The sequence below is a fragment of the Desmodus rotundus genome, chromosome 2 (genome assembly GCF_022682495.2).
Source record: "Desmodus rotundus isolate HL8 chromosome 2, HLdesRot8A.1, whole genome shotgun sequence".
Lineage (NCBI taxonomy): Eukaryota > Metazoa > Chordata > Mammalia > Chiroptera > Phyllostomidae > Desmodus > Desmodus rotundus.
In genome coordinates, this window is record NC_071388.1 from 163,687,332 (window position 1) to 163,709,099 (window position 21,768).

At 34.0% G+C, this 21,768-nt stretch overlaps 1 protein-coding gene across 2 annotated transcripts in view; it reads left to right on the forward strand.

Annotated features, from left to right (window-relative positions):
- Positions 1-21,768, forward strand: part of AGPS (alkylglycerone phosphate synthase) — a 142,747-nt gene that overhangs the window by 100,973 nt on the left and 20,006 nt on the right. For both annotated transcript variants that reach the window (XM_024561455.3, XM_053918801.1), the window contains 7 exons: positions 297-373; positions 2,237-2,349; positions 7,067-7,136; positions 10,493-10,554; positions 14,391-14,480; positions 19,409-19,508; positions 21,596-21,653. In XM_024561455.3, the coding sequence (XP_024417223.2) occupies positions 297-373; positions 2,237-2,349; positions 7,067-7,136; positions 10,493-10,554; positions 14,391-14,480; positions 19,409-19,508; positions 21,596-21,653 (570 nt within the window). The remainder of the gene's footprint in view (positions 1-296; positions 374-2,236; positions 2,350-7,066; positions 7,137-10,492; positions 10,555-14,390; positions 14,481-19,408; positions 19,509-21,595; positions 21,654-21,768) is intronic.

Consider the following 21,768-nt stretch of genomic DNA (forward strand, 5'->3'; position numbering starts at 1 on the left):
TTTACTATGCATAAAGTATACCATTGAAAGAAAACCTAAACTAAGTGTAGTATTAATTACATATAGTAATTTGAGTTAAAAAAAAACAAAAAACCAAGAAGGGATTTTATAAACAAAAAGTTGTTTGTGACTTTTGAAAGAAAATAAAGGTAAAAGATGTAGATCTTAATATCAATAATATGTCATATGTAACAGATTTTAAAAATTAAGGCTTTGAAAACATTCGCTTTTCTCTTGATCTTCTGAAAAACATGTAATTTGTTAATAATTTGAAATACTAATTTTTTTCTTCTTAGGTCATGCTCTTAAACCTCAGGTTTCCTCTATTTTTACATCATTTTTGGATGGATTAAAAAAGTTTTATATTACAAAGGTAAGAATGTTTTTTAGAAAATGCTAACATTTTAATGGTTAGGATATTAATTGATTTTTGTTTCCTGCCTTCTGCCCCTCAAAAAGTACCTGTTATAAGTATGTTTTTCCATGTTATTGCATACATTTCATAATTATTATTTTTCATTTTAGAATAAATATTTTATCATAGTAAATCAATGATGCATTTGATTTCAGAAATTATTTTTTTTCAGGTTTGAAGTACCTAAAAAATAACACTGCATTCAATAGTTCTATGCATGGAACACTTTTTATAGTTTGAATTTTTTCCATTATAGTAGATATCTAGCAGTGAAATAAAAATATGGGTTTTTTTTTTAAAAAAACTATGGATTGCTGAATTCCTTTCATAAAGGTTTATACTGGCTTCCACTATCACTGGCAATACACGTGTACCATTTTTCTGTTGCATCCTTGTTGCTGGTGGGATTTTTGTTTTATGTTCTAAATTTACTGAATCCAGGGGGGATACAGTACATTATTTTAGTTGATGTCTCTTGAAACTCCAATGAGACTGACCATTTCCCTGTATTTGCTAGATACGATTTTTGTGCGAATTAGTTGAATAGGGTTGTTGCTTCAGGGTGGGAGCCTCGTGGTTTTTCTTGGTGCTTTGGTGCTTGGGCTTATTAGATGCCTTTGCATCTACGTTGTAAATAATTTTTCCAGGCAGTGAATCCCTTTAAATAAAGGTTTTTCTTTCTGGTGCAAAAGTTTTAAATTTTTATATATTTTCCTATGATTAATTACTTCTAAGCTTAGAAAAGCCTTCCTTCCTCCAGAACTATGAGAAGGACCATTTCTCCTCTCTCGCCATTTTGTTAAATGGGAATTAAACTTTTTTTATCTTTATTACTATTTGAAGTTTTTTGTTTTTATGATGTGAGATAAAGATCTATATATTATAATCTTTACCTTTTCCTTCCCCAATTGCTAGCCAGTTGTGACAGAACCATTTACTAACGAATCCCTGCCTCTCCTACACTGATTTGCCATGTCCACAACATCTTATATACTTATCCAAGAAATAGACTCCCTTTTAATGGATCAAATTCTTTTTAATGAGCTTAATGTGCTTTTTGTTCCTAAAAAAGTAAATGGATTTAATTGCAGTAGGTCTAGTACTTCCTTTTGGGTTTTTTTTTTTTCTTTTTTTGAAATTTTCCTGTTACCATTGTCATCTACCTGTTTATTATCTTAGAAAAATTTTAGAAACTCTGAACTATATTAGGAAGTCCATTGAGATTTTTATTAGAATTAAGATAAGCTAGTTTATTAATTTGGCAAGAGTTGGCAGGTTTTATAATACTTAGTTTATGCATTCAGGAACATATGTCTTAAATCTTTTAGACATGTTTTCCTAATGAAGTTAGCTCTTTTCTTTTAAGATTATTCTTAGGTGTTTTGCATTTTAACTTTATTTGTAAAGTCTCCTTTGAAAATATTATTTAATAAGAGTTATTGTAGTATTTAAGCATGCTATTCGTTTTTACCCCCCCCCCCCATGCTTTATTATTTTCTGTCATTTTGGTAGTTTTATTGACTTCTTTCTTACAGTTATAATTCTTACAAGTTATCTGTTGTGTTTACATACCAATACGTCATCATAGTTGACACCAAGGCATACATTGAAGTGCAGTGTTTTTTCATAGTTTTATTATAATTTGATGACATGAATAGGTGCACTAAACATTCTTTTGGTTGCCATGTGAAGTTCCAAAGTTCAATTTTTAAAGAGTTGCTGTGTTTGAGCCCACGTCAGAAGGAAAAAAGGAACAAAATGTATTTTGATTTACTCTTTTGTAGGATAAGATTTATCTGTAATAATAATTTTTTTTTGTAGTTTAAAGGATTTGATCCAAGTCAAATAAGTGTCGCTACATTACTGTTTGAGGGGGACCGTGAGAAGGTTCTTCAGCATGAAAAACAAGTATATGACATTGCTGCAAAATTTGGGTATGGCTTTCACTTCAAAATACCAAGAGAAAGTTATGCTGAAATTCTGATATCTCCAAGCAGTTGTTAATGTTCCCTTTCTAGGATTAAATCTGTGGTAGTGTAACTTAAAATGTTGTGTTGGTTACTTCAAAAATTTGTAGGAAGTTAGATCTCTATGTTGCTCTTACTTGTGTATACTTAATATAATATATGATTACTTAATATAACCACATATAATCATACACATGATTATATTAAGTACTATATTTTTCCATTAATGCAAATTTTATAACATTTGCTATTTATTGTGCTAGAGTGAAATAGGAAAAAATTCATAGTCATATTACTATTTAGTGGTAGTAATATATACAGGATTCGACACAAAAAACGCCCCTTGTTTATTACAAAATCATAAGCGTGCAATTCTTAATAACAGTATCACACTCTGGCACACCCTATGACATTTAAGTGAAATGTTCAAATTAAAACTAAACCATTATACCTATATTATTACCCCACCAGCTACACTCAAGCAGGCGTTACTTCTTGCCGGGCCCTGTATATAAAAATGCTATAATTATGTTTTTGAAAGGAAATTGTGTTTAATCGAAAGTATTTGATAAATTACCTGTACTCCACCCCCTGTCACTTATTGTTTTATGCTAGTATAAAGAAACAGAAAACATTTCATGTCTATAACCAACTGAATAATGATTGGGTGGTTTCTTTCTGTCTGCTTGATGGATTATAAGATTGATCTATGGGAACTATAGTGAAAATGCCATTTATCAGGACTCCATTTATTTTCCTTTTTTAAATATATAAACTAACAGTTTTCTGGTTACCCGTCTTTTTTTTTTCCTCCTCTAGAACTTAAAATATATCATATACATTATACTTAATTTTAATTCTTTGTGAGTATTTTTTTCCCAGCGTATTTTAATTTTTAGGTATTTGGCAGAACCATTCAGTCAATTTTATTTAATTTGAGCCACCAACTATCATGAACTGTCTTTTCATGTAATGCAGTTTTGTTTTTCTCACTGAACACCAGCCATTTACAACTTAAATGTAAGAATGAATCATCGTTAAGATGAATCCAGGTCTCTTTAGATGCTGATCCTGAGACCCCAGAACTATTGATTGAATTCTAGCAGTTTGCTTATACTAAAAAAACCCCTTGTATCAAATTCATCTATTAAACATAGATTATGGTAAATGAGATATCTTTTCAAAGCAAAGGTGAAGCATTAAAAGCTTAGAGCTTCATTGAGGTCTCATTTTTTGCTATTATTATTTGCTACATCTTAGTTATGTTATTAGTTTCTTAGTAGACTCTCATCCTGGCTCCCCTCATTTAGAGGCAGAAATCTTTCGTGTTGAACAATCCAGTCCCTCATCAGGCACACGGCATAGGGGTCTTTTGATTTGTTTGATACTCGGAAATACCGTCGTGCGCTTTTCTAGGAGAAGTCCTGTTTTGCGCCCAGTTCTCTATAGGCACTAGTTCTTTGTTCTAAAAACTGGAAGATTCAGGGATGTTTTTCTAATTTAAGATGCCACTTTGCTAACCCTTGTTCCTCAGTCACTTCTCCTTCTGCATAATTACATGGAAGAAAGCACCACTAAATTTCATTCTGCTAAAGTTTTCATTAAGTTACCACTTCATTAGCTTCAAATTGATTGTTTTTAATGTAGTATTCCCAACAGTTTAGAACATTTTTATCTTAGCCATTTTTCCTCCTTGCCTTCCACCTCCACCCAAACACTGTTCAGTACCTTTGAACACATATAATCCAACAGAACATAATAGCCAAATGTTGAATGATCATTCTTTGGTTGTTTATCTGTGTTGGCTAGTATTGTACTTGAACTTCTAAGAGCTAAGCAGAATAAACATTACCTGTCAGCAATCATGACAAATGTATTGACGTCTTACCGTAGAATTTGAGGTAATATGTTATCGTTATTTTAAAGTGTGCGCTTAAGTTGTTTAGTGTAATTCAACATGAGAGTGATTAGGTTCACCAGATGGCTCTTTTATGTAAAAAGATTGTCTCTCATTCTTCTTTCATTCATCTTCCCAGTCCTCCCTCACAAAATCACTTTAAATTTGTTTAAGAACCTTGTTAATTGATGTTTGAAATTTGTGGTAGGGAGCAGGAAGTAGGGGATGGATGTTGCTACTTTAACATAAAGCAGTTTGAATCTTTTTTTTTTTTTTTTGAGTGGCTACAAAAGTGGCAATTTCTAAGCCCCTACTATTACTTATATATTATATCTTAAGGTAATTTTGGCTAGAAGATATTCTGAAAGCTAAAAAAAAGAGAGAAGTTCTGAAAGGCTAAATTTGCCCAGAAATGTGTGATTCAGTAAAGCAAACCCCGAATGACTTGTCTTTTCCTTTGGGGTTTATGAATTTAGAATGAACATCTGAGTCCTTCCTCAAATAAGAAAATACATGTTTCTGTGTGGTTTGTCACACCGATTTCCAAAGTGGAACCGAGCTCGGAACCCAGCTCGCGCCACCCTGTCCCACCAGATACTAGAATAGGGTCTAAAGAGAAATGGGTAGGTCTGGGACTGCAGAGTAGGACTTCTTCTCATCCTGATACAAGAGAGACAGTCCTACTCAGTGTTACTTCTCACCAAATACGTACTTAGTATGCACCCTCTCAAAGATTTCCGGGGCAGATCTTCTGCATCTTTTTTTTAGTCTTCCCTCTCTCTTCCTTTTCTTTCCTTCTGCCACCAGGCCACAGTGAATTGTTCCTGTTTCCGAGATCTGTAGTGTTCTTTACTCTTTTGGACTCAGTGTCTGACTCTGTGTCACAGCTAACGGAGCTATGGGCTCAGCTGTTTTCCTCTGCTCACTTACACCGCAATTTTCTGACTAGTTTTGTTTTTGTTTTGGAATTTTATTTGACTACCTACCCAAGCCTCACATCCATACACATCCAACCCAGAATTCTCTTCTGTTTCTTACTTTTCACTCTTAGCTGCCTGACCTAAGTTCTGTCTTCCTCTCTCATTAACATTTTGGTAGTACAAACAGCCCCCTTATTTTTATTATACTCTGTTCCCAAGTAGTTCAAGACTAGAGCTGCTTCTGTCAACCTTTGCCACTCTCCGGATGACACTAATTTGAGTATATCCACCTATAACACCAAGTCAGGAAATCTGATTAACCCATTTATCCTAGCCTAAAAATGCCTTAAATTACTTGTATAGACCAAGGGTACATCTACATTGTATTATTTACTTACCACAAAATCGAAGCAAAACTTCAGAGAGAAAAAGGATTTAACTCTTAAGTTGTTCCTTAAAGCCATAAAGAGAAATGATTCTTCCAGAAGAGGCTCAAGTCACACAATCTCAAGACCTGAGTCTTGAGCAAACACCATTGTTGAGCGTTTGGCATCCTGAGAACAAGGAGGTACAGCTTGGGTATTGAGAAGAGAGACATTAACAGTTGATTATTAACCATTACCCAAGAAAGTCACAAGGAAAGATTTTTTTTTTTTTTACATGGATTTATTGAGGAATTTTTAATGAGTGCTTTGAGAGTTGGGGTAAGTTTTATTTAGTTGGTTAAGAATAGTTAAAATTTGCCCTGGCTGGTGTAGCTTGGTGGATTGAGCATCAGCCTGCGAACCGAAAGGTCGCTGGTTCCATTCCCAGTAGGGGCACATGCCGGAGTTGTGGGCCAGGTGTCCGACTAGGGGCATGTGAGAGGCAACCACACATTGATGTTTCTCTCCCTCTTTCTTCCTCCCTTCTCTTCTCCCTAAAAATAAAGTAAAATCTTAAAAAAAAATTATAAAAAGAATAGTTAAAATTTAATTTTTGCCTGCTGGTGGAAAGAAGCAAAAATGAAAAGTTTATCATGAATGTATGGAAATCAATAATCATTCATAGTCTTTTAAATTAAGACTGACTTTCACAAAGCAGAGCACTTAGACTGAATTATATGTTATATGGATTAATTCTAACCAGATCACCAAATGGCAATTTCTATGGACAAAACTCCTTTCAAATTGAAAGGGACAGTTCATGTGTTCATAAGTAATAAGACCTTACCTGTTGGACTTATACTTGTCTGCATGTTGCTTCAAAAACTTTAATATTTCCAGGTATGTATTGTCTCATTTAACTCATAAGTTCCATGAAATAATACTTCAAATACTGTACCATCTGCTCAAGTGTTCAAGAAATATCTTGGTATTTGGAAGATCCTAGTCATTCATTGCACATATTTACATATGAATAAGATTATAATAGTAAATGAATATGTGAATAAGAATATAATAATAAGAGTATCTGAAGTATCATTTTATGCTTGTGAGGATTATTTACGTTTGTTTCTCATGTCTAATATTCTTTTGACAATACGGGTAGAAGTAGTTGAGTTCATGAGTCGGTTTTATTTGTGTGATCAATAAAAGGTTGAAGTTAATGACCAAACTGAAATATTAAAAGTGCTTTCAGATTTTTGTTATTTAGGCTTATTCCCTTATTCCCTGGGAATCTTATTCCCAGATTTTTGTTATTCAGGCTTATTCCCTTGATTCAGGCTCTGTGATGGATTTATGATAAACGAGAGTAAAATAAAAATGAGATACAATGTAATATATGTTAATCTGTTAAGCATTTATCTTAAGGTATCATACCAGTTTGGTTTTTTAAATATTTTTAATAGTTCATTGGAAACTTACTAACACGTCTTTCATTACAGTGGATTGGCAGCTGGAGAAGATAATGGACAGAGAGGTTATTTGCTGACCTATGTCATTGCGTACATTCGAGTAAGTAATCTCATACTTTCCTTGTCAATTTATGTTGCAAACAATACTTTTTTTACTTTGAGTGAAGTTATTTTCTTAAATTTTAACCAACTGTAATTGAGCATATCATTTTATAGTAATAAAGGATTAGTTACAAATTTGCCCTAAGTTCTCCCTCAGTAAGCATTTTAATGTAACCTTAGGTGAGGTCGAAAGTTTAGATTGCAGTGGTCTGAAGCATACAGGTCTCCCTGCTGTCCCCCTCCCCCCATGCTGATAAGGAAAAGTGCAGTTATTGGTTTTGTGCTGTGTTAGAAGTTATGATTAACAGATTTATAGATCATGAAAGGTAATGGATGATTTTAGGCCTTATAAATAATTTTTAACTATTAATTTAACCTTACATATATGCTTTTGAGGAATTTAAAGGTTTTTAATAGGTCTTTCTGTTCTTGAAAAGAATGGAGCCTTTCTCTGTCTGAAAGCCGAGTATGCTGTTCCTAACATTGGTTAGAATCAAGATGTTTTATTTAGCAGCATTCCTTACTCGATCCATAATCTGTTTTAAGGTTATATAAACCTGTCTTCAATCGTCTTTAAAAGTTGATTTTTAACTTAGTTCCAAGTAGTAACTGATCCACTGGTAGTGAGTACTATATAGAATTAAAGAAACAAGTTGTCCCTCACCTCCTGGCTTATTTCACTTAGCATAATGCTCTCCAGTTTCATCCATGCTGTTGCAAAGGGTATAAGCTCCTTCTTTCTCTCTGCTGCATAGAATTCCATTGTGTAAATATACCATAGTTTTTGGATCCACTTGTTTGCTGATGGGCACTTCGGTTGCTTCCAGTACTTGGCTATTGTAAATTGTGCTGCTATGAACATTGGGGTGCACAGGTTCTTTTGGACTGGTGTTTCAGTGTTCTTAGGGTATAATCCCAGCAGCGGAATTGCTGGGTCAAAGGGACAAATACCATATGATCTCACCTTTAACTGGAACATAATCAATAGAAGAAAAAAGCAAACAAAATATAACCAGAGACATTGAAGTTAATAACAATCTAACAATAGCCAGGGCGGGGGGGGGGGCGGGGACAGTGGGAAGAGGGGATTACAGGAACTACTATAAAGGACACATGGACAAAACCAAGGGGGAGGGTGGAGGTGGGGGAGGGAGGTGGGTTCACCTGGGGTGGGGTGGAGGGATGGGGAGAAAAGGCATACAACTGTAATTGAATAACAATAAAAATTAAAAAAAAAAAAACAAGTTGTGTATATTTGAGTTCTAAAATTTTTCTAATTCTAGATTTTCTATTTGTGAGAAACTTTTACTGGTTATTTTAACCTCAAGAATCTTCTGTACTTATTGATATGAAAGTTTGTTCATTTTTTCTTGTTTTTTGTTTTGTTTTTCTACTTTGGCTGCAACAAACTCAAGTTTTCAGATTTTCTGCTATTGCTAGGGTTACTTTTTAAAAAATACTGCTTGTTATGTAATTTAAAGGGTCTTGTTTTAAAAGGTCATTTCTCAGCTATCCTATTGAGAATTTGGCTTCCCTAAAACTGAATGCTCTAATTTCTCACTTGGAAACTACTCTGAAGGAAATATTCATATAAACACACACACACACACACACACACATATAACTTTTCTAAGAAAGCTTGAATTTTGTTTCCATTTTAACAATAATTTAATGCTAGGCAGGATCTAAATTTCAGATAGCAGTGAATATGAAGTATGTAGGTTGTCTTACAGTTTTCTCCCTCCACCCGCCTCCCTGCCACCGTTCTCAGAATGGTACATTTCTCACCTGTATACTGTGTTAGAGATTGTGATTAGCAGGTGCGCAGATAATGAGAGGAAGTAGGTGGTTTTAGGTCTCATAAATAATTTTTATCCTCATAGACTCACTACTTCAAGTTCTTCCATAAGCATTATGGGTGTACATAAATTTTGTTTGTTAGGCATTTTCTCTGAGAATATTGACCATTTTCTCATATTACTAAGTTTATAATTCTAGAAAATGAAATGTACCTATAACAGGTACAACATAGACACAATTTGAAGTAAATTTCTTAATTAAGATTCCAGTTTATGTAAAACTTAATCAAAAGCAAGTTAGAGATTTTTTTGGGGGGGGGGGATAGAGATTGTTTTATTTTGTATTTTCCCAGTACTTAATACTGTTGTCATTAAATATATGTCTACTGAATAAATGAATGCATAAGAGAAACTTTTAGAACAGTAATTTCAGGATTTTTCTACCACTGTCAACCAATGGTAGAATTGAAGTAGTTCATTTTACTAGAAGTGAAAACTGTACATGCATTGATTTTTCGACCGTATAAAATTTTCTTTCATATCTTTATACTTCTGTAGTGGTTTGTAAATTGCTATTTTCAGTTTTGAAATTACAGAATTGTATGTTGGATAAAGAAGCTAGTATTATAAGTTATTTATCATATAAACATTATATCTTTTGTGGTATAAAATACATAAATGTACATATTCCTAGCCAGAGGTGCTTCCAAATGTTCTTTCTATTCAATCAGTACCAGAGAAAGGGACTGTATTTTCTAGTTTTTTTTTTTTAAAGAAAAGTTACTTTTTAAAAAAATATTTTATTTATTTTTTAGAGGGGAAGAGGAGGAGAAAGAGAGGAAGAGAAACATCAATGTGTGGTTGCCTCTTGTGCTCCCCCTACTGGGAACCTGGCTCGCAACCCATGCATGTGCCCTGACTGGGAATCAAACTGGTGACCGTTTGGTTCTCAGGTCAGCACTCAATCCACTGAGCCACACCAGCCAGGAAGAAAAGTTACTTTTAAGAAAGGGAGATAGCTTCTCCTTCCTCTAGTCTCTCCCCCCGCCCCCACTTTCCTACTTCTCTGCTCCTTCGATCTTAATGGCCACTTGTTGGTATTAGTTAACTAATAAGTTAGTAACTAATACTAACTTATTAGTTACTAAGTTGGTATCAGTAATGGCAACTTTACTGATTAGGCCACCAAACATCTGTTCTGCTAGTATTCTCCACATACATGTAGATAGTTCCTGGATAGAAACTCCATTCATTGGAGAAATATTTGAGTTCCTATTATGTTTCAGGACTTAGCCTGGTGCCACAGGTACAGAGGAGAGTAAGACACAACAAATTCCTGTCTTCCTGGGGGTTATACCTCACTCTTGGGGCGGCTTTCCAGGGCTCTTAGGAGGTGGATAATAGAGAGGTAAAGAGCCATAGAGATTAAGGTAGAAACATGTAATACCAACAATTACGTGAATTACTGATGGTGAACAACATAAAATACAAACACTATTATTGATTCTTCTGCATCTGTTATAATTTCTTGATTTTTGTGTATATGTCTTAACAGGACTTCGGTTTGGAATACTATATATTAGGAGAATCTTTTGAGACTTCTGCTCCTTGGGACAGGTAAAATGAAATAAAATGCTCTGGGGGGGAATGGGAGACAACTAATAGAGCCAACAATTAAAAAAAACATACAACCTGTTAAGAAAAATCAACAAATAATCTATTTGAAATAAAATCTAGATAGTTTTGACCCATATTAAACATAGAAATAAAATTCTTAGAAAAGTTATCTAAATAAATGAATGGCAAATATTAAAAAAAAAATGCCTGCTATTAAAATATGCCATACAAGTTCAAGTAATATGTATGTCTTTGTGTGTGAATATGTAAACTTAAAATTGTATAAAGAAACATTGAAACATCATAATCACCTTTATTTAAATTAATGTCTCCCATCAGATTATCACATTCGCAAGCCATTTTTTGTTTGTGGCAGATTTGTTTGTGTCCCATAGAAGGAAGCTATTATTGTAGTTTATATTTTAAAGAATCTTATTGAACACTAAATGTCACTGTGTGGTTTTACTTAGCTTTGATTTAAATTCTTAAGTGATTAATATGCTTAAGTGTTCTCTGAAGAGTGCCCCCAAATTATGAAATTAGTTAAATTTTTTGTGATGTATTATTTAGCTTTTGATATTTGTATACATGCTATTCAGCAAGATCTTAACTTGCATTTAAATGCTTTCTCAAAGATACAGAATTTAAAGAAATTATGTACTATTTTTTAAATGGTATATACACAGATTGGTTGGGAATTAATAAAAACTGATTAGGAAATGCAAAATAGTTTTATTAAAAGTGGACTTGTAAGTTTACTGAGTAATAAAAAATTTTTAAGGAGATTGTTAGTACATTTTATTCTAGTATGCCTTACATTTTACTTAAAAAAATAAAATTAGCAAATTATTTTAACTCTAAAATAAAGTAGAATATAACAAATCCCCATGAATCTTAGATATTACATAGCTTAACATTTTTGTTTTACCTTAACCTCTTTTTATTCCTCCCCAGAAAGCTTTTTACTTTCCTTCCTGCGGTCTTCCTCTACATGGGTTATGACTTTGGGTGCAGTGATACTCATAGTCTGTGCATTGTAAGAGAACCAGATTTTGTGGTCTGGGTCTGTTACTTACAGCTTTTGTTGCTAAATTTAATTTAATTTAACTTTAAGGGGAATAAATCTTGTAAATAAAAAGAATTCACCAACTCATTGACATCTGACACTTTTGAACAACAGAGTTTGGCAGTTGTTCATAGTTGTCTCAAATACCATTTTTAGTCTTTAATACCTCTCCTTGTAGCGGAAAGTTGGTGAGTGTAGTGTTACTTCTTCAGTATTATATATTTCCTTGTCATCAATTATTACTAACTGATGGTTTTCATTTTGTCTTTATGCTTCCACCTGTGGAAGCTAATCACACACTATCTTTTTATTTTCCTTTATTGTTCTTTGTATATACTTACATATTTACTTACAGCTGACTCACTGGCAATATCCCTTTTATACAGAATACATATTTGGTTTGTTTAAACCAAATTTAAAACAACTACAGTTTTAATAAATAAGACTAAGGGAAAGCAGCCACATTCCTGACATGAAATTTTATTACCCATTTAGCGATGTTTTTTCTTTCCCACCATTAGCTGGGTAGAGACGGTGTTCAGCAGCACAACCCATGGGATCAGGGTCTTCAACTCTCACTCATTCTTAGGTTGCTTGACCTTTTCAGGCATAAATCTCTTAAGGGATTATTGCTCTTACTAGTTTTGCATGTTCCTCCGTGGGTCCTCGCAGGACGACTGCATAGCGTTCTATGGCGGTACTCTGGAATAGTGTAAGAATTCAGCCTCTGAAAATCGCAATCCAGGAGGTCCAAGTGGGGATTTAAAGATTTGAGATACACCAGCATGAGACTGTGATTAAAACCAAGGGAGCAGATAGAAACCCTTATAAATAGTATGGATGAAGGGAACAAAAGGACTAAGAAAGAAGTCCCAGGAACCTCAACATCTAAGGATAGTCATCCACAAGAGAACAGGAGACTGAAGGATAATATCTAGAGAATTTGGAGGAAAACCAGCAATGTGAGAGAAGCCCAGGGAAACTTTTTTCAAGAAGGAAATGGCTAGTATATTAAATTTGCTAATAGATCAGGTAAGAATTTAAAAGTGTACACAGTTACATTTATCTCCTAGGTGATTGGTCCAAATGGACTGCTTTGCTCAAGTTTTGTGAGAGAGTACTTTCAGAACTCCCTTCCTACAAATCATTTCTAGAAAGTATCCCGTTAAGGGTTATAACCATTCAGTTTTGTTCTTTGTCCCATCTCCTGCTCCTGATTATTATTTCAGATGATGATGATTATGATTATGCGAAGAAGAGGAAGCACTTAAACTCCATTTTGGGGAGACATGATAAAGAACTTGTAACTTTCATAAATTTATAATATTTATTAACCCTTGTTGGTATTAAAGCTTAGTATGTTTTATTTAAAGTATTTGTTTTACAAGTTGGATTTTCAAAATGAAACACATTAAATTTCAATGATCCAAATGCTTTACCAGAGATTTTTTAAAAAACATGGCATTCTTACCATTCCATAAACAAGGCAGAGATAACATTGATAAATCATGTTTCTCTGCAGCTCTCATAGAATAAAGCAGAATTTAACTTAAGAACACTTTTGTAAAGTTAGAATTTATAAAACTTTCAGGTACTATATTTATAAGAATAAAATTTGACGTTAGTACAATATTAAAATTCTTTTCACATTTATACTTTAAGCATATATTTTTGTTCTTATTGGAAATATAGATAACTTAGTTTTATAAGGCATAACCCGTGTAATGTCATTTTTATCACATCAGTTCTCACACAGTCACACTGATCTTGAGACCAGAGGGAGGTCAGCCTTTTGAGTGTCTTTGGGATCTTCTGTTCCAGTGTCAGTGCATAGCCAGCATATTTATTGGGTAAAAATGGCTTTTTATATACCTTAAGAGTTTTATTTTCCATATGAAACAAAATATGTAGTTTTAACAGTATGTTACAGTTCACATTAAAACATAGATTAATATTGTTAAATATTACCAATCTCCCCTCATCTGTTTTCCTTGACTCAATCTCAAGCAGTCTAGCATAGCTTTACACAGAGTTACATGTCCAGTAAATCTTTGTGGAACTGGATTTTAGCTGAGTGTTTACGAATAGGCTATGGAACATGTGGTATAACATCATGATTATTACTAATTAAATTATTTTTAAATCAAGGAAAACTTTTTAAAAGATTTTATTTATTTATTTTTAGAGAGAGAAAGAGAGGTAGAGAAATATCTATGTGAGAGAGAAACATCGATTGGTTCCCTCTCGTAGGCACCCTGACTGAGGACCAAACCCACAACTCAGGCATGTGCCCTGACTGGGAATTGAACGGGCGACCCTTTGGTCTGTAGGATGATGTCCAACCAACTGAACCACACTGGTCAGGGCTTCAGGAAAACTTTTTACACATGGATATAAGACTAATATATCCAATTCTATAATCCAGAATTGAATTTTTATTAATGTGTTCTTTATAGCTTTTAAGGCGTTTAAAATCTTGCGGTTAAATTTATTTTGAAATTGTGTTTTTCTAAGTATAGGAAACTGCCTTCAGGACACTTGAGTATGCTGTTCCGTCTTTCCAATGGCTAAGAAATAAAGGACTTTGCGCCTTTGAAAGTTATAAATAGAAGGCTCAATTTGAATGATAAAGGTTCTTCTTCATTTTTGAAGGAATAAGTATGAAAGTTTTAGTGAAGAGTATTTTTGACTTGAAGGATGCCAGATAAACAGCATATATTAAAAATTTTGTAACATTTGAAGATTTAATGTATTCAATTATGTTTTCTAGGGTTGTAGATCTCTGTAGAAATGTAAAAGAAAGAATAATAAGGGAATGCAAAGAGAAGGGTGTTCAGTTTGCTCCTCTTTCTACATGCAGGTGAGTTTTCTATTGTTCTTACATCTATTCTAAAACAAACCAATTTTTTAATTAATGGAGAAGTGTAATTGGCCTGTGAAGAGAAGCTTCAGTCTATTTCACTTAGCAAGCTTCCCTAAACTTCACTTGCCACCTCGTTAGGATGGTGCCACTAGCATTTAAAGCAGTCCTGAGTCCTGTAGGAGTAGAACACCCCTGCCGCGAATGAACACCCCTTCCATGACTGTGCTGTCCAGGGAGCTCGTAAGACCCAAATGTCTGAGCTCCCAGAGTAAGAGAAGACCTTCTTCACTGAAACTGTAAATCACATACATAGTCAAGGAACTATAAGTTACATATACAGTCAGCCAAGCTTGATCTTCAATAGAGAATAAGCACTTTAATCATTTTATCAGTTGATTAGATGAATGGGTATAGAATAAAGGAATGAGTGGAGTGAAGGATCCAAATGAAGATTAACCATTGCTCTCTGATGGATATTTCTGCAGCACCGGAAATGTTCCGCATCTGCGCTGTCCGGTATGGCTGCCGCAAGGCACATGTGGCTCTTGAGCCGTTGAAATGTGGCTAGTGTGACCGGAACTAATTTTAAATTTTATTTAATTTCAAGTAATTTAAATTTAAGTTTAAGACATATGTGGCTGGTGTCTCCCACATTTGATCATGTTTAACTGAAGATCTTGTTCTCTTTGTTAAATAGCAACAGCCCAGATGGAGGTTTTCTTGAGAAGGAATACTTTGTCTTAAATCTTTTGATATTAATTTTCTGTGTAAATACCCAAAGATTAAATGTATTAAGATTGGATTGAGCATTTGGATTCTCTAAAAGGTTGTTGCATTAATTGGAATGGAGAATAAATGGAATTTAGGACAGATCATGAGCAGGGGAACTTTAGAGTAAATGATAAAATTGTAATGTAGCACTTCAGAATTTATTGAACATTCTGTATTACATAACTGCCTTTTTTCCTTTGTGTGTTTCTGTGTGATATATATGTGTATATATATATATATATAACTCCAATATTTATTATAGAAACAAATAAAGCCAATATAAGCATGACTAAAAGGTAATTTTTGAAATAATATATTATCTTTATTATTAAGTACACCTGATGCTAGACTCTGAAACAACAGTTACGCTTCAGCATAACAGCATTTGTCTGTATTTCTGGATGTGATCCTGGCTCTTCTGATTTGCCTGGAATCACTTAATCACTTGCCTGGGAAGGCAGACGTGGGCCTGTTCCAGCCGAAGGGCCTGTCCTCCGCCATTGGCACCTCAGCCCTGCCTACCAATTGCACCTCCATGGCAATTTCCTGCTCAGTTTTTAATTTCTTTGTTTTGTAACATGACACATGTCTGAAGAGGGGAAGAAAGCACTGTTCCGCTGTTTGTTAGCAATTTAATCTCTGAGCTCTAAATTATCACTAGTAAAGTAGTGGTAGTAGCATCTGCTTGATGGGACTGGTGTAAGAATGAAATGAGAAAGGTTATGAAGAGCTGTATAAATGGTTACAATTCATACTAGTATGAGTAAGGAAAATTCGGATATTTTGTTTTTCTTCCCAAAGAAAAATCCTCATGGAAACATCCAGTTGTTAAGCTGTCTTGATATTTTGACATAGCATGATAATTTGCATATATTTGCTTTGTAAGACTAGAAATACACTCTTTAAACTGCTATCTCTGTAATTTTTTTCTTCGTTTCTTTTTTACGTCCTCTCGTCTTGTACTTCCGTACTGCCATGTTGTGTTTCTTTGTTCTTACTGCTCCCATTGAGACATATCTCTTAGAATTTGATAAATTGTGCATCTGCTGGGTAAGAACGTAAAATCCTACCGTGAGGTACGAGGAAAACACCTTCCTCACATTAACTGTTCATGTAAATCGGGATCTCATCGAAATAGTCTTTTGAGCCTCTGGTGAGAGAGACAGGGTTCGAAGAACATTTCAGGAAGTAGCAAGTCAAGTCTGTGTATTTACATGTAGAACATGTGTATTCGGGGTAGAATCAAAGAAGTAAAAGCTAAAAATGTGGATTTAGAGCCTACTGGTTGGGCATTTGATGTATCCAAAGGAAGGGAAAAGAGGGAGCCTGGTTAGTGAACTGATCTTACAGAGAACGTTTCTAAATGAAGGTGTAAGAATGTACTTTTTAAAAAAATTTGGAAGCAGTTTTAAAAATGAAACTTGTAAAGTCCTTAAAGTCTAAGAAAAAAATTTTGTGTTTATTTATGTTATCAACCGAAATTGATAAAATAAGTTCTCACTTAATGATGTTGACAAGTTCTGTGACTTTAAGCAAAATGATGTATAATGAAACCAATTCTACTATAAGCTAATCAATATAAACAAGAGTTAAGTTCCTACTGCATCTCATCAGGCATCTCATCAACATTATAACAGCATTGAATGAAACGATGTTATTTGAGGACCTGCTGTACTTAATTCTTCTTATATAATACTGAAAACAAATCAGGCCTAATAATCCAAAAGTCATTTGTTACCAGTAAAATTTGAAACACTTAAAATAATAGAATCTATTGTTGTGTAGCTGAGAAGTTTTTATTCTTTTGTCTTGTTTAGTGGCAACTTAACAGATTTTGTCTCCCCTTCCTCCTTCTGCCCTACCTCCCTATTCAACAAGTCTTGAGGCATCTCCCTTTCCATTTTGAAAATATCATTGTGATAAACCACTACTTACTGAACGTGATTGAGAAGTAAAATATTCTCTTCTATAATAACACTTAAGTCTTGGTTTTTCAGAAGGTACTCACAAGACTGAAGGATCTTCATTATGTATTGTAGGTAGCTAGAATTGGTATACTTAGATTGAATTGGCCACGTATCATTAATTAAGTAGCTTTTTTATGGGAATAATTTTCTGGTAGAAGCTTAAATCTAGCTCAGCTACTGTGATCATTTTATAAAACCAAAGGTTAGAATGTGCAAAGTCTAGTTACTTGAATAGTTTTGATTAATAGAAATTTTAAATGTACTTTTTATAGCACATACTTGATTGAACTAACATTTAACAAGAATATGATTTTAGTTTCATTTGACATGAGCTGGACAAAGAGATTATTCTGTGTCGAATGTAAATGTGTGAGATGTATTTTTTAAACTACTTTTTAAAACTATTTCAAAGTTAATTTAAAATAATTATAGGTATCACTGAAATTAAAGATTCCAAGGAAAATAATTTAGCTGTAGGGTGCATTTATTGAGTTTATTTATTTCATTTCTGTCTGTTAGAAGGTACTTTGTCTATTGGAATAGAAATTCCAGCCCTAAATTTTCTGAAGAATTTTTATGGAAAGGAATTCCTAGCCAGTGAATCTGACACAAGTAAAATACTCCAAAAAGTGCAGAGCACAAACACTTATTAAAAATTATAGTAGACTGGCAGCCACACTGCCTGTTGTCAGGATGATTTTGGAAGTTTAGTGTTTAACTGTCTTAAATGATAGAATTGATCTATTAAAAGGTGTTAGATATGAGTCACTTTCTGAAATGGACCCAAATTGAAGTTTTCCAAAAGGTGTTTTCATTATTTCTACTTTTGCTTTGAGATACTGATCAGTGAAGCCCTATTTTGACTTTAGAAACCTCCTTATCTACTAAAAACTGAACTATGTTTAATATTGATTCTGGATTTGTTTGAAGGTGGCCATAGTCTATTAATATTTAGTTACATTATATTTATTGTTATTAACTATTCTTATGAGTAGTGTACACTTTAGTAATTGCTATAAACTCGTTTTATTCCTGTATCCTTTAAGTTTATTTAAATTTGATTATTGGTAATGATAATACCATCAGTTAAAATTGTTCTAGTTTTTCTTAAACTTTGTAAATCTGGAACTTAAAATGTACACATTCACAGGATCTTTTTTTATGACTGTGAATTAACACTAGAAGAAAAACACAGCTGGCAAATTGACAGTAACATTATTAAACAGTTCATTTCTTCTGTTCTGAGGCAGCTAACATTTGGCCTGAAAGGCTATTAAAATTTTAAATTAGAGTCTATTTGTATTGTGTAGTAAAAGAGTATTTCCTCTGTATTTGCTCCTTCTGTTAAGTTCTTTCTGGGGACTTTCGTAAATTGCATTTGGCGATTCAACCATGATTACCTTAGCTCCCTTTCAAGCACTTCACCTAGTTGCATTTTGAAAGCAACTATATATAAATTTATAAATATATATTTTCTATGTTTATGTATTTTGGACAGTTTTTATGTATTTATAAATAAAAAAATATAAATATATATTTTAACAACCTAACATTCCAGATATTTTTTGTGAACACCACATAACATGCACACACACGGGGCCCAGAGACACTATTCTAAGGCCGTGTCAGTGCATTGGGTGTGATCATTTAGTTTGTTTTCATCCTTACTAATCATTAGTGTGGACTTAGTGAAGATGGATTTTACCTAGTCCGATCATTTTGGGTATCTGTACGTTCCTTTCGTTTCCTAGTTTTAAGGTCTCAGGCTGATTTCTGCTAGCTTAGAGGAAGTTCAGAAGACTTACAGCGGATCACCAAGTTCTGTCTAGTTCGTTTCGGGCTGTTTTTAGCTACAACATACTTCAAAAACAATTCCCTTTGAGGAGGTGGGTTTTTGTTCCTTTCAGGCCAGTTAGAGAAACATTTACATTGTTCTTAAATTTCTTAACTTTTGGGGGGTAATAATGCCCCCCAAGACTTACCAAAAAAAGTTGTAAAAATATCACAAATAGTTTCTGTATATTCTTCATGCAGCCGGGGTGCATTGCTTTCATGGAGTAGGAGGCGGGGTAGAGAATGAGATTATGGCCTAAGCAAATCATTCAGATGATTTTGCCTTTAAATTTCTAGACAGTAAATCTGATTTCACTCAATGCCTTGTGGGCATTTTGTCTGTTTGTTTTTTAGAGTGACGCAGACTTACGACGCGGGTGCATGTATCTATTTCTACTTTGCCTTTAACTACAGGGGAATAAGCGACCCGCTGACTGTGTTTGAACAGACTGAGGTAATTTTGCATACATGAATATGGCTCTTATACTCTTTTATTAGTTTTGATAAACTTTACCATCAATTCGTGAATTTTAGTTTGATTCTCTTCAGTCACTTACAGCTTTACCTGGTTGATGATACCCCATAGAAATGAGAAGTGTATTTGCTGCACTGGGTTGTATACTGAATTGAGTCTAATATTAATATTCTCTACATATATTAGAACTAATGTTCTAAAGTTAATACTCTGTAGCTTGTGATTTTTTTGGCTGTTACTCACAGTATATAGTACCGAATGAAATGAAATGACAGAGGACTCCAGGAATGTTTGGTATCACTTGGGCAGCCCCTCATCTCCAGATGGTGGCTACTGTTGAGGTCAGCAGCCCTGATGCTCTAGGTCCGAGTTGCTGTACATCCTTGCTCTGGGTTTATAACCTATTTGTTTGCTAAAGCTATATGTAGGCCTTTGAGGTTCATTTGCTAGTGGTTTTATTACACTTCTTAAATGGCCTTAAGCTTCTAATTTTTATAAAGCCTCTTGTTAGATGATCAATATTTCTTGTTACATGTATGTCTAGAGTTAAAGTACAGACTAGACTATAAACTGGGAAGAGAGTGGGGTTTGTTAAAGCCTCAGGTATCCTGGGGTTTTAACTCTATTAACATGCTTACCAAAAATAATACCATGAGATGATTTTCAGGGGACACTTCTAGACTCAAACCATAGCCAGGGGGTTGGGTTGGTCCTGCCTATGCCTCCCCCTCCCCAACTTTTTAACAGCTTTTTTGAAGTAAAATTGAAATACTGTAAAGTACACATGAAGTCCAGAGTTTCATGAATTTTGATGTATATGTATACCAGTAAAACTATCATCCCAATCAAAATAATGAACATATCCATACCCTCAAAAGTTCAAGTTCTTTCCCATCACCTTAACCTTTCAGTGTTTTTGTATTGCTCTGTGGCTGTCCAGTGCCCCTTCCCTGTAGTGCTACAAGGGTGAAATTATTCCTTCTTTCCCAGTCCAAACTGCCATTCTTTAAGTGCTACTGACTTCAAGTATTGTAGTTATTGCTTTATTTAAAATAATTTGCCAGCAGATAAAATCTCTTAGAGCAGGGCTGCCATATTTATGATTCATTTGAAAAATCCTAAGTGATGAGGGTTTCTATGAATTACTTTGCAATGAGGTGTGGGCTATGTGTCCACACAGGGGCCCCTTTCTACTCTTGCCCAGCCTCTGATGGTTTGTTTGTATTATACAACCTGAGTACTTCTGAGAGGTTCAAGGCAGTAGACACTTCACCTCATGGCTGTTACATACTCACAGATTGAATGCAATTTCAGTTTCTGTTGCCCTTTTTTCACCCTGTGCTTCAGTGTTTCTTTATTTTGGTTTAAGTGTTTATCTTTCTCACCTTAGCGCTCTATAAGGAGTATAGTCAAGGCCTAATATGTTAGGAGGATGAAACAAGGTTTAGGTTTTTTTTCACAGTTAAATATCCATAGGTGTTGCAAGTACTTTGCCCTATAAGAGCTTTGATGGTTGATCCATGATCTTTGTAATTTTGAGTCTGATGCCCACTGTATGATATTAGGTCAGTGGTTTAACAACCTAAGCCTCGTTTTCTTTATCTGTGAAATACAAGTAATTGAAATTATTCCATGAAGCTATAATAAAAATAAACGAGTTACTGCAGGAAAATTGCTTAGTGCTGTTCTAGACATACAATAAGCAGTCGGTGAATGTTAGTTACTAATGTTTGTTGGTACAGTGACATACTCACTTTAGAGTAGGACCTGGTTTTGTCTTCACAATATATTTTTTCATTGACAACTTAGTGCTGCTGAATTACTTTGCCTTTTTTTCTATTCTAGAATCTGGAAGTGAGTATTGTAGATTGTGACTATTCACTGGAAAAAAAGCTATAAAACTAGGATATATATTTTAATTGCTTTTTAAATGTAGTTAATGTAAGAGAAAGGAAAATTAAGCTTCTGTTTTATTATTAACCTAGGAAGTATGTGTCTCCTTTGGGAGTTGAATCGTAACTCTCACTTCAAAGTGAAATCTATTTGTTTACTGTTTCCAAATATAGGCAGCTGCCAGAGAAGAAATCCTTGACAACGGAGGGAGTCTGTCACATCACCATGGAGGTATTCTCTTTTGATATTCCTAATGGAAATTTCTGATATTCCTAATGGAAAAAAACACTTGGTTTAATAAAATGCTAGGGAGAGTTGTAATATGAATAATTCAAGAGCACCTGAG